General features: G+C 46.9%; 2 protein-coding genes across 9 annotated transcripts in view; one reads left to right on the forward strand and one right to left on the reverse strand.

Moving 5' to 3' along the window:
• Positions 1–12,355, reverse strand: part of ANGEL1 (angel homolog 1) — a 66,238-nt gene that overhangs the window by 29,317 nt on the left and 24,566 nt on the right. Inside the window, exon 1 of one of the 4 annotated variants that reach the window (XM_020892306.2) lies at positions 5,739–5,961. The exons of 1 other annotated variant lie outside the window; for it this stretch is intronic. The gene's annotated coding sequence lies outside the window, so the exon portion shown is untranslated. Of the gene's footprint in view, positions 1–2,787; positions 2,893–5,410; positions 5,962–12,355 lie in introns of those variants that run through there. 2 more of the 4 variants (XM_020892305.2, XM_020892307.2) reach the window with 2 other exon arrangements.
• The window catches only part of LRRC74A (leucine rich repeat containing 74A), a 31,016-nt gene continuing 24,682 nt past the window's right edge, over positions 6,022–12,355 (forward strand). For all 5 annotated transcript variants that reach the window (XM_020892311.2, XM_020892312.2, XM_020892314.2 and 2 more), the window contains exons 1-3: positions 6,022–6,396; positions 7,883–8,011; positions 10,932–11,104. In XM_020892311.2, the coding sequence (XP_020747970.1) occupies positions 6,360–6,396; positions 7,883–8,011; positions 10,932–11,104 (339 nt within the window). In that variant the 5' untranslated portion in view covers positions 6,022–6,359. The remainder of the gene's footprint in view (positions 6,397–7,882; positions 8,012–10,931; positions 11,105–12,355) is intronic.

The raw sequence follows: 12,355 nt of genomic DNA on the forward strand, positions 1-12,355 counted from the left end.
CTCCAACTAATAAAAATAAGTGGGGAAAAAAAAAGTCCACGTGCTGCAACTACTGAATCCGCGCCCTCTGGAGAGCTCAGACCACAGCTAGGGAGTCTGTGCACTGCAGTGAAAGATCCTGAATGCTGCAACAAAGATCTCATGGCTGCAACTAAGACCCAACTCAGCCAAATAAATAATTTAAAAAACACAACAAAACCCTCTTTGAAGGATCTCTCTGGTGGTCCAGTGGTTAAGACGCTGTGCTTCCAATGCAGGGAGTGCAAGTTCAATCCCTGGTCTGGTAACTTAGATGTCACATGCCACCCAGCATGTCCAAAAACAAAAATTCTTTTGCAAATGCTCACTATCCTCAAAATACAGTCAAACTCCATAGCATAGCACTAAAGGCCTTTCATTATGCCCTCCACTCACCTCCCATCACATCTCTCAGCTCTTCCTTCCCACCACAACTCTCTCTGCAGGGAGAATCACACTCCAGCCTTGCTAAACTGCCAGAGACTCTAACTTGCTGTCGAGATTTTTACATGCTTTTTTTCTCAGCCTCATATACCTCTCCTTCCCTACCGGACCTACCCCATCCATCTACCTTCACCTAATTACTGCCTAACAGACCTTCAAGTTTCAGCCTAGACCTTCCTTCCTCAAGAAAGCATTTCCAGATCTCTAACACCCACTCACCTACAGACACATGACTGTCCACATCTGGACCACAGCCCTCCTTATTTGTTTCTGAAACATCCTCACTTACTCTGGGTTCAATACTGTCACTGTCTGTTTACTCATCAGTATCTCTCAGTATACTGTATACCTCACGAGGTTCCCCACTCTATCTCCATCACCCAGCAATTATCCCTCAATGAAAAATAAATAATTTTTTAAAAGCCTAACATGATAAAAAAACAAATAAACAAAAAGACTGCACAGCAAAGGAAACCATAAACAAGGTAAAAAGGCAACCCTCAGAATGGGAGAAAATAATAGCAAATGAAACAGCTGACAAAGGATTAATTTCCAAAATATATGAGCAGCTCATACAACTCAATACCAGAAAAACAGACAACCCAATCAAAAAATGGGAAAAAGACCTAAACAGACATTTCTCCAATGAAGACAGACAGATATTCAGTGCCAGGATATTCAACACATTCATTCATTAATAAAATAATTAATTAATGAGAAATCCTTCTTTCTGAAGAGCTCTGATTCCTAAGGAAACCAAGCGTAATAAAATCCAAACTTGCAGAAGTGGACACGTAATAGGGAACTCCTCTGTATTTTGCAAAGGTTTATTTGCTTTAAAAAAGAATTCTGAAATTGCCTTTCTTTCAAAGTCTCCCATATACTAGAAATCCAATTTGATTTACAGTTGCAATTTAAAGAAAACCAGCCCTTCCATAAAATTGGATATTATTACACATAATAATGAAGGCTCTGTTTCTTTGTGTGCTTCTGCTTCCTCCCGCCTCCTTGCATGATTTCTGCCTGCTATCCTTGACCCTTTGCTCTCCATTCCTTCCCAAGGAACATTAGGACCTTCGATAGTTGTCCCATGCTACTACTACTGCTGTCATTTCAGTCGTGTCCGACTCTGTGCGACCCCATCCCTGGGATTCTCCAGGCAAGAACGCTGGAGTGGGTTGCCATTTCCTTCTCCAATGCATAAAAGGGAAAAGTGAAAGCAAAGTCGCTCAGTCGTGTCTGACTCTTCGCGACCCCATGGACTGCAGCCTACCAGGCTCCTCCGTCCATGGGATTTCCAGGCAAGAGTACTGGAGTGGGGTGCCATTGCCTTCTCCATATCTCATGCTAACATCATCAAATACAACAGCAAACTTTTTCCTAAAGGACCAGATAGAAAATGTTTTTGGTTTTGCCGGCCGTGGATCTCTGTAAGCAGCTGCTTGACTTCACCATTGTAGTGTGAAAACAGGCACAGAAATACCTAAATGAGTGATCACAACTGTGCTTCAACAGAACTTTATTACAGAAACAAACAATGGATCAGACTTGATCCTCAGACTTTAGTTGTCCAACTCCTGAAATACATAACCTCAGCACAGACCCTCCTCTGAACCATGAACAGCAGCTGCCTTGAGTGGGGGACAACCTTGTCATGTTCATGGAATGGCAAGGGGGTCAGTGTAGAGAGGCAGCAGCCAGACTGAATTCACTTATATCCTGGCTCTAGCTGTGTGACCTTGAGCCAGTAACTTAACCTCTCTGTGCTCAGTTTCCTCACCTTTAAAATGGGAATAAAAATAGCATCTCATAATAGCTGTTAGACAGTTTGAATGTGTTTATACATGTAAGGGGGCTTCCCTCATAGCTTGGTTGGTAAAGAATCCACCTGCAATGCAGGAGACCTCGGTTCAATTCCTGGGTCAGGAAGACCCACTGGAGAAGAGATAGGCTACCCACTGCAGTATTCTTTGGCTTTCCTTGTGGCTCAGCTGGTAAAGAATCCGCCTGCAGTGCAGGAGACCTGGGTTCGATCCCTGGGTTGGGAAGATCCCCTGGAGAAGGGAGGCTACCCACTCTAGTATTCTGGCCTGGAGAATTCTATGGACTGCATAGTGCATGGAGTCACAAATAGTCGGGCACAACTGAGTGAAAAATTGAATACATGTAAAGACCATCAAACAATACCAGCATTTATAAGGGCGGAATAAATGGTTACAGGATAGGAAAGGGTCCCTCTGCCCTGACCCCCACTAACAGATAGATTGTAACATGAATTTTGGCAATAAAGAAGAAAATAGTCATTCTGTTAGTATTTAGCCATACCTAGCTTTGCGTTGCTTTCTCGTTGACTCATTTTCGATCAAAATCACGGCTGCCTCTCCCCAGAGACTGTCTCTCCTGCCCCACTCGGTGGGTTGACTGGAGAGCCAGCCTACCTCCCACCCACTAAGTGCCTGAGGCCCACCTCCCAGCGCCGTGGCGGCTTAGCTCACAAACTAGCAGCTTAAAGTCCATTTTGGCTAGATGCTGATTATGTGGTTTTGGTTTGTCAATTGATTCTTGACAGTGGTGAAAAGACAATCAGTCCTTGCTGGGGGGAAGGATGGAGGGGAGGAAGAGTTAGGGAGTTTGGGGTAGGCATGTACACACAGCTATATTTAAAACGGATAACCAACAAGGACCTACTGTATAGCGCGTGGAACTCTGCTCAGTGTTATGTGGAATCCTCGATGGGAGGGAGCTTAGGGGAGAATGGACACATGTATATGCATGACTGAGTCCCTTTGCTGTCCATCCGAAACAATCACAACATTGTTAATTGGCTATACTCCAATACAAAATAAAAAATGGTTTTTTGGTTAAAAAAAAATCTCCAATAAATGGAGAAAGGACAGTCTTTTCAACAAATAGTGCTAGAACATGTGAACATCCACATGCATTTATATGTGTATTGTCTACTTCATACCTTATCTAAAGATTAACTCAAAATGGATCATAGAAAAAGTTCTGGAAATGGATAGTGGTGATGGTTATGAAACATTGCAAGTAAAATTAATGCCACTGGATTATACACTTAAAAGGGTTAAAATGGCAAATTTTATGTTAATATATTTTATCATGATAAAAAATTTATGAATCATAGGTCCAAATGTGAAAGCTAAAACTATAAAATTTTTAACATTAAACAGGAAAAAATCTACTTGACCTTGAGCTAGGTAGAGAGTTTAGATATGACACTGAAAGCATGATCCATAATAGAAAAAAATTGACAATTTTGATACGATTTGACTTCATCAAAATTAAAATTTGTACTCTGTGAAAGACACTGTTAAGAGTGAGAAACTAAACCACAGACTGAGAGAAAAAATATTTGCAAATCACATTTCTGACAAAGCACTTATATCTAGAATACATCGAGACTCAATGAGAAAATAAACAGTCCAATCTAAAATGGGCGAAAGATCTGAACAAATTGCAAGAAGATACAGGAATGGCCAATAAACATATGAAAGGATGCTCAACATCATTAGTCATTAAGGAAATGCAAATTAACACCACTATGAAATGCCACTACACACTTATTAGTATGCCAATCAAAAACAAAACTAGCAATATCAAATATTGGTGAGAATTTGAATCAACTGATGCTCAAATATTCCTGTGGGAATTCAAAATGATACAGCTGCTTTGAATGATGGTTTGATTCACCCAATGCCTTTTCCCCACACTCTATTTGTCCAGAGTCCATTGAATAATGTGGGCTTATAGATGTTTATTTTATTCTTTGGGTTACCATACAATACTATCATTTATTTTGCTCTTCAAATTCCAATTCTGGCTTTGGGAGCTCATTCAGGTTGGCTCCTGTGCCCTTTCTACATGCCCCTCTTTATTATTTTTGTTTCTGATCCCTTCCTTCTTTGCTGGCACCACAGGAATTAACCATCTTTCCAAAGAAAATAGAAACCTAGATCTGGGCACTGGCATGCTCATCACCACGAAGTTGTCTCTGCTTCTGGGCCCTTTCAGCAGGTAAAGTTAGAAAATATATGTATGTATAATAATCTCTGCATAACACATGTCTATATTTATCTATATACCCATCTATCCATGTACATATATTAGGCAAAACCCCTGAATCCACTTGTAAACCTTTGACTCCATTCCAGCATCACTCTTTGTGAGGCCATGAATGCCCCCCAGCACAACCTTTATCAATTGCCAGTACTACCTTTAGGCCCAGGTAAGCAGTGTCTCTGTTCAGTGGCTATTTGTGATGCCTTCCTCCAAATTTTCTAATCCACTCGTGGTACCTTAGACCATATGGTACTGTTCAGGCAGAGCACCCAAAACTTAGATCAGGATCTAAATACTTTCTGGTCACCATTTTTCTCCTTTAAGAGAGAAATGCTGCACTTTCTTATCCTCTGCACCAGTGTGGGGTTGACCAGATATCCCTAGGGTCTTCAGGACTCATGCCTACCAAGTTATCCTAGGAGGTGATCATTTCCTCTGGCCTGTTCAGTGTTTCTTTCACAGAACCACAGGAAACTGGACCACTAGAAATGTTGTCATGCTGATTTAGGATGACAAATTGTTTATTTGAACAGAAGCTCTGCCAAAAGTATTTGCCGAGGACTCTCACAACCTAGGAGTGGCCCTGTCAATTTCTATCTTGTATTATACACGCACTGGAAGAGCCAAGTCTTAATCATGTCTGCATTCCCCTCCCCATTGTGGTGCTTATCTTAGTGCCTTGTATGTAACAGATGCTCCATAAATTTTCAAAATGAATGCCTGGAGGAGTGAGTCATGTCTCAGATTTACATATTTCTTTTGATTCAAGGTTCTAACTATGTTTTCCCTACATGCATCCCCAGATCTTCATCATTCTTCTGAGTGGCAAAGAGGGATTCTCATGTCCCCAAGCCCTCCAGTCACTGACCTGCCCGTTGATGTACTGATAGTTTATCAAGAAGGAACAGTATTCTCCAGATTCTCTTGACAGTATGATGCAAGTGAGCTTCAATTCCAAGGCATGTGAAAACAGCCAAGTGTGGGAATGATGGTTGAACGGTTTCAAGTTAGGCAGCCCAGTAGTTTGAACAATGCTTTTGCTGCAACCAGTTGTAGCGATAGAACATATGTTTGTAGTGTTTTGCTTTTGATCTTCTGCTCCAAGGTTGAGGATACTCTCCCAAGGGGGAAAGAAAAAAGCAAAAAGAACTGGGAAGAAGAAAACTGACCTTACCCATCACTGAAATATTTCGTACCTGAAGCACAACCACCTTGAGAGAAGAACATGGCGGTAGCTCTTCACGGTCACCTTTTTAAGGAGCTTGGGTTTGGTCCTGACTCAGAGGGAAATACAACTCCACCGAGAGGCACCTCCCAACAACACCTGCACACTCACAACCAAGCCTGGGCTTGGCCCCAGTGGGCATAAGAGAAAAGATGACTGCCAGGGTCACCAAGAGGGTGGGAGGCTCGCTGTTGCCAGGTCTACCCTCATGGATCACAATGACTGCATGAGGTCATGGAATGCTGAAGATGAAATGAAAGTGGGTCCTAAGTCATAAAGTTGCAGGTGGGTGGGCATCTTTTCAACACGGCTCCCAGGAATAGAGCTATACCTCTCTCCCTGATGATCCTAGGAAGTGGCTCCCTCTCCCAGACACAGTTGGGGTCAAATCCAGGCACATCCCACCAAACCTCACTCTCCCCGGGGCTTGCTGGGATGGAAAGATAACTACAGGCTCCCTGCCTAAGATATGTCTGGGTGAGGGCAGGGTACATAAATTTTGAGACAGAGGTGAATGGACTGATAGCTTCTTAGGGAAGCAGAAGAAGGGTGGCAAGAAGCTGACAGCAGCCCCGGAGAGGGCCCTGGCACCATGGACAATGACGAACCTCTTGAGCCTGAGACAAAAGGTGAAAATGTGTCCCATGTCTCACCACTCAGGCCCTTCTGGCTGCCTCAAGTGTAATGCCTAATGACCGTGCAGACTCGGAAGCCCTCCTCCCTCTTCTCCTGAGACCCTATAGATTTGGGATAATGTGTGATGACTGCAGGGCTGGCCAAACGGAGCGAGAGAGTTGCATGCAATGCTGGGCTAGAACCGGTTCATACCAGCTCTGGATGACTTTAATTTTCATTCTGTGAGTTGGTTAATATCATGTTGGTAGTTGGGAATCCACCATGTTTGGAATATTTACATCACTACATTGGCTAACAAATCAGGATTTTTTTTTTCATTGTTCTGGAGAGCCAGTTCAACAGTTAGCAACATTCCAGTGGTTGGATGGAATTCCAACATTGTGTAATGAAATTAAGACACCATCACTTTTCGATGGCTATGTTTGATGGCTAAGCTGCTGTATGTCTTCTAAGTGTCAGACCACTGCTATTAATATTTCCACCCCTTGTCACACAGACCTTGACTTACAGGCTGGGAAATAAATGTTGGAGCTTGGGTCTGTGGACAAGGGCTGAGAAAGACATAGATCTCCGTGAGCTCATTTCAAACCCCACTCTCTTAGAACCTGGGCGGTCAAAACTTGTGATCCCTGCCATGAATGCTCAGCCCACCTAAAAGAGTAGATTGGTTGAGTTCTGACAGTGGTGGTGCAACTTGGCTTCCCCAGACCTTTGCATCCTGATGACATGGCATACTAGCCCCGCCTCTGTGTGTGGCTTGCAGGAAGGAGCCCAGGACTGGTTCCAGATCAGAGACCCAGTGACAGAAAAGTCCCATCTAGCAAGTGCAGGAGACTGGTGTGAGGAAATCCCAGGACTCATCTATTTAACCATAGCAATTAGTCTCAACCTCTCAACCCCAGGGAGATTGGCAAGCTCTTCCTTCTGCGTGGTCAGAAATTTGGATTGGAAGGAAGAGAAGCCATGTCAAATCCTTAAGAATCAAGTTAGCCCTCTGGCTCCCTGAGGCTGTTTCTGTTCTGTTTTATTTTACATTTGACCCAAGTCGCCTGCCCCGGCGCTTGTCCTCTGTGCCTGCCAATGAGGAAGACTCCGCATCTGCACGCGTCCTTTCTCTGAAAGAGTAAAGCAGACCCTGAACCCCACCCAAGCCAAGAAGAAGGAAAAGAGGGAGCAAGTAGTGTCCAAGGCTGGCCCAACCCAGGGGCTGGGACAGGGGCAAGCCTCCGGGAAACACGAAGGGCAGTTAGCACAGGAGGCTGCTCGGTGTCAGCGAAGGGAGGGCTCTAGTGTGAGGGCCCCCCCCAACAGGGCTGAGGGCATGCTTGAGCCATCTAAGGCTGGGGTCAGTGGCTGCAGCCAAGACCCAGGTCATCGACGAGCGAAACGGGGCGGCAGGAAGGCCAGAGCTGGCCTCCACGGGAAAGGCAGATTGATGGCTTTTGTTTCCAGAATCAAGGAGCTGAGTTTTTCTTCCAGATGAAAGCGACAGTGTGTCCGCGCCACAGAGCAGTGACGAAACACTCTACTGTGAGGCTGAAGCCTCCGTGGCTGCTGAAAAAGAGAAACCAGCCCAGGAGAGCTCAGAGACAGATCTTGAGATCGAAGGTGAGCATGGGCCTTTGAGGGGCGAGGGGTGGCTCGCCGGCCTGCTCAGAAGCTGCAGAAATCAGTCCCGGCCAGGGGACTGCCCTGGAAGGGCAGGCTCTGCCCGGAGGGACATGCTGTGGCGGGAACGTGGCTGTGCTCGGCGTTATGCCTCGTCCTCCTCAAGACCGGTCTGGGGGTCCACTCCGTGCCCATGGCATCAGCTTGTCGAAAGCTGGACCAATAAAAGGGCAGGGGCTTCTGGTTTTCTGAATGTTTCCACAAGTGGCCTCTATGTCACCTTTGCACCAGTTCCAGGAGGTAGGCATTATTTACCTGCCTTTTACAGGGGAGGAAACTGAGGTATAGAAAGACTGTGCGAGTGGCCGAGAAGCCTGCCAGCGTCTGCTGACCCCATGTTCACCCCACTGGTCCATCGGCCCTCCGTATGCCATATCCCAGGGGCCCCTGGAGGATTTGGGGCCCATCTGGCATGCTGGCAACTTTCCTCTTCTCAGAGGAGAGTTCTTGTTACCCCCGGTCGAGGGCCCCATGTTTTCCTTCAACAAATCCAAGCGTGTCTGGGTAAGGGGAGGAGGTTCTGGCTGAGGGCTATTGCAAACATCACCTCCACCCTCTCCTCCCTCCCAGTTCCCCCAAGGAAGGAGGAGCGGAAAGGACACAGGAAGCAGAGCCAGAACAATGCTGGCCCCGCCTGATGGGCTGGCCTCAGACTTCCCAGACTGAACCCCTTCCTCTCCTGTGTTTCGAAGCTGGCGGGGGGTGCACTATGATCAGTGGCTGCAGACACGCAGGCGAGGCTGTTCTGCCGAATTCAGCTGCATGGCTCCTCTACATGGTCACCTCCCCGCCAATGGTCACCTCCCTACCAATGGTCGCCTCCCCCCCATAGTCAACCTACAGGCTCACCCTCCACACAAACCTCCTCCTGCCACCCGGGAAATCCTGTTGTTCCCTTTCTGACTTCTTTTCCACTTCAAGGTTGCTGCTGACGCTGATTGCAACACCCAGTTTTACAAGGTCAGAGGGGTGTCAGATAGAAACAATGGACCTTGTGTCCCAGTTTCCGGCTTCTATCTCTTTCCCCCTCCCCACACCCATGGCTGGCAAGTGATAACACTGTTGCAAATGGCCTCTAAAATATAACTGTAGTGAATACAGCTAGAAGCGGTCAGAGGACTGCGACAGAGGAGAGTGAGTTCCAAGGACAAAGCCCCGGGGTTACCTATGCTGTTTGGGCAAACAGGAGCCTCTAAGGACTGAACCTGGGCCCCACAGTTCTGTATTGGACGGAAACTCAGGGCTCAGCTCCTTCAGTTTCTAGTGCCCCCGCAGCTGGCGCTGAGATGCTGAGGGATGGGGCAGGAAGAGTCTCCCGCGATGGCCCGAGACAGGAGCCTGGGCAGGAATAGCAAGCTGGTGGAGAGGCTACAGAAGAGGGAGAGAAGAGGGACGTTACTTCTGCTTTTCATGTACAACAGGCGTTTTTGCACCCCAAGGGCGACTTGGCAAACTGGAGGTGGGGTGAGGGGGCAGATGCTACTCAAATCTCACGGGTAGAGACCAAGAATCTTGCTCAGGGACTTCCCTGGTGGTCCAGTGGTTAAGACTCCATGCTCCCACTGCAGGGAGCACCAGGGTTCAATCCCTGGCTGGGAAAGATCCTGCAAGTTGCATGGCATAGCCCAAAAAAATGTATGAAGAAAAGCATCCTACCTAATATTTTACACTGCATGTAACAGCCCCTCACAGAAGAGAATGATCCAATTCAAAATGTCCATAATGCTGAAGCTCAAAAAACCCCCTGGTTTACAATCACCCGGAAAAGAAGGCCAATTTGTAGCTATGCCTATAAAATCAACTTGCTTGCAAAGACGTTGTCCTTCCACCAACAAAGCTTTCGTTGTTCGTCTTAGAAATGTTTAGGGTGAGTTGGCCAAAGGCCCAGAGATGTGAAGGGAAAACAGATGCTGGCTTAGACCTCAGCTGGTCCTGGGAAGCTCTGCATCAGTGGAGCTTGTTCAATGAGGACAGGGCCGTGGGGCATCCAGAATCCAGGTAGGCCCACCGCCCGCTGCCCACTAGCCAGGCTGGTCTAAAGTCCAAGGAACTCAGCCCCCAGCCCCCAAGTTTATTTGTTTCCAATGGATTTGGGGGTCTCCATTCTTGCACATACAGAAGCCCACTGCATTCTACTTGGGCTTTTTCTAGTTGGGAATTCCCTAAATATTTCATAAAACTTTGTGGCTCATATTTTAACAGTGGTAATGAAACTAAAGTCTTCCCAGGTGGCACGAGTGGTAAAGAATCCACCTGCCGATGCAGGAGACACAGAGACGCGGGTTCAATCCCTGGGTCAGGACAATCCCCTGGAGGAGGAAATGGCAACCCACTCCAGTGTTCTTGCCTGGAAAATGCCACGGACAGAGGACCTTGGTGGGCTCCGGTCCATGGGATCACAGGAGAGCTGAACACGAGTGAGCACAGTGAAACTAAAACTGCAGTGGAAACTCCCTCAACTGTCAACAAACCACCAGCTTTTTGTCTAGCTGGCCTTTCAAAGGCGTCCCGAGGTGGGCACAGACGGGCTCACACATCCTTAAGGTCATCCTCACACACCCTTATGCAGTCAACCCAGGAAGGTGGGAGTGAAGCACATTGTTCCTTCCAGGTAGCTTGGAGTCTAAAACCAGGGACCTTCTCTCTTACCCAAAGGGAACGTCCCCATGGGGTTTTCTGGAGTCAGAGTCTCCCACCACGGGCTGACCTTCCAGTTGGAGCTAGAACATATACGCATAGGATCAGACCCTCAAGCAGAGAGGACACCAGTCAGAATCGGATGTGGTCTGGGTTAGCAGGAAGATAAGGGAAAGGAAGAAGAGAAACTCTGCTTCTTTCTCTTGCATCCTTTTTTTTGCAGATACCGAGAAATTTTTCACCACTGGACAAAAGGAGCTGTACCTGGAAGCCTGCAAACTGGTAGGTGTAGTGCCCGTCTCCTACTTCATCCGGAACATGGAGGAGTCCTACGTGAACCTCAACCACCATGGGCTGGGCCCCAACGGAACCAAGGCTATTGCTATAGCCCTGGTGGTGAGCATGCTGCCAGTGGGGACACGTGAAGCCTGGCAGAGGTGGGGGCCTGACAGGGTGGTGGGCCCAAGAGTCAGAGAGCCCTACTGTGGGACCTGAGTTGCAACCTCTTTGCCCACCTTGCCCTAGGTTCTGCATGTTATTGTTTAGTTGCTTAGTCATGTCCAACTCATTTGTGACCCCGTGGACTGCAGCCTGCCAGGCTCCTCAGTCCATGGGATTTCCCAGCAAGAATACAGGAGTGGGTTACCATTTCCTTCTCCAGGGGATCTTCCCAATCCAGGGATCAAGCCTTCATTTCCTGCATGGGAGGCTGATTGTTTACCACTGCTGCTGCTGCTGCTTAGTCACTTCAGTCGTGTCCAACTCTGTGCGACCCCGTAGACAGCAGCCTACCAGGCTCCTCCATCCCTGGAATTCTCCAGGCAAGAACACTGGAGTGGGTTGCCATTTCCTTTTCCAGTGCATGGAAGTGAAAAGTGAAACGGAAGTCGCTCAGTCGTGTCCGACTCTTCGCTACCCCATGGACTGCAGCCTACCAGTCTCCTCTGTCCATGGGATTTTCCAGGCGAGAGTACTGCAGTGGGTGCCATTGCCTTCTCCTGTTTACTACTGAGCCACCTGGAATCCCAGACTCTGCATGACTATCAGCTATTTCCCCAATAGGCACAGATGCCCATTAGCTCCTAGGAAGGATGTTACTAGAGACCCGGACCTTGAAAGTCTGTGTTCTTTCATATCCAGGAAGCAAAGGCACAAGGCTGTGAACACTGAAAAAGCAACTGATCTGGGCTAGGGCCCAAATGCTAGTGCAAAAACACAAGACGAAATATCAGCCGGGTCTCCATTCCAAAGCTCACCTTTGCAATAAATGAGTTCACTACTGAACCATTCCACTCCATGTCTGCCTTTTGCAATACTAGATGCAATTCTTCAAGATCACACTGCTGAGTGAATCCTGTTTTCCCACAAGAATAATGTTCTCGCTCAGCTTGGCATGAATGAACAAGGATTTGACCTTGAACTTACTATATAGTGTTCCGTATTTATAATTGATGATATGCAAAGCTGACTCCACCTCAGGAAAAAAGACAATGTAACAGGTGTATGTCAGCATAACGCTGTTTGTTCACTTATGACAGTAAAGAAAAAGTTTGATTTTTTTTTTAAAGCACTCATTTTTGGATCTATAACAGCATTTGCACTTAGTGCTTGCTCATTAAGAAGTCACTGGACGTGACCCTGGGGAGG

This window comes from Odocoileus virginianus, chromosome 6, assembly GCF_023699985.2.
Source record: "Odocoileus virginianus isolate 20LAN1187 ecotype Illinois chromosome 6, Ovbor_1.2, whole genome shotgun sequence".
Classification (NCBI taxonomy): Eukaryota; Metazoa; Chordata; class Mammalia; order Artiodactyla; family Cervidae; genus Odocoileus; species Odocoileus virginianus.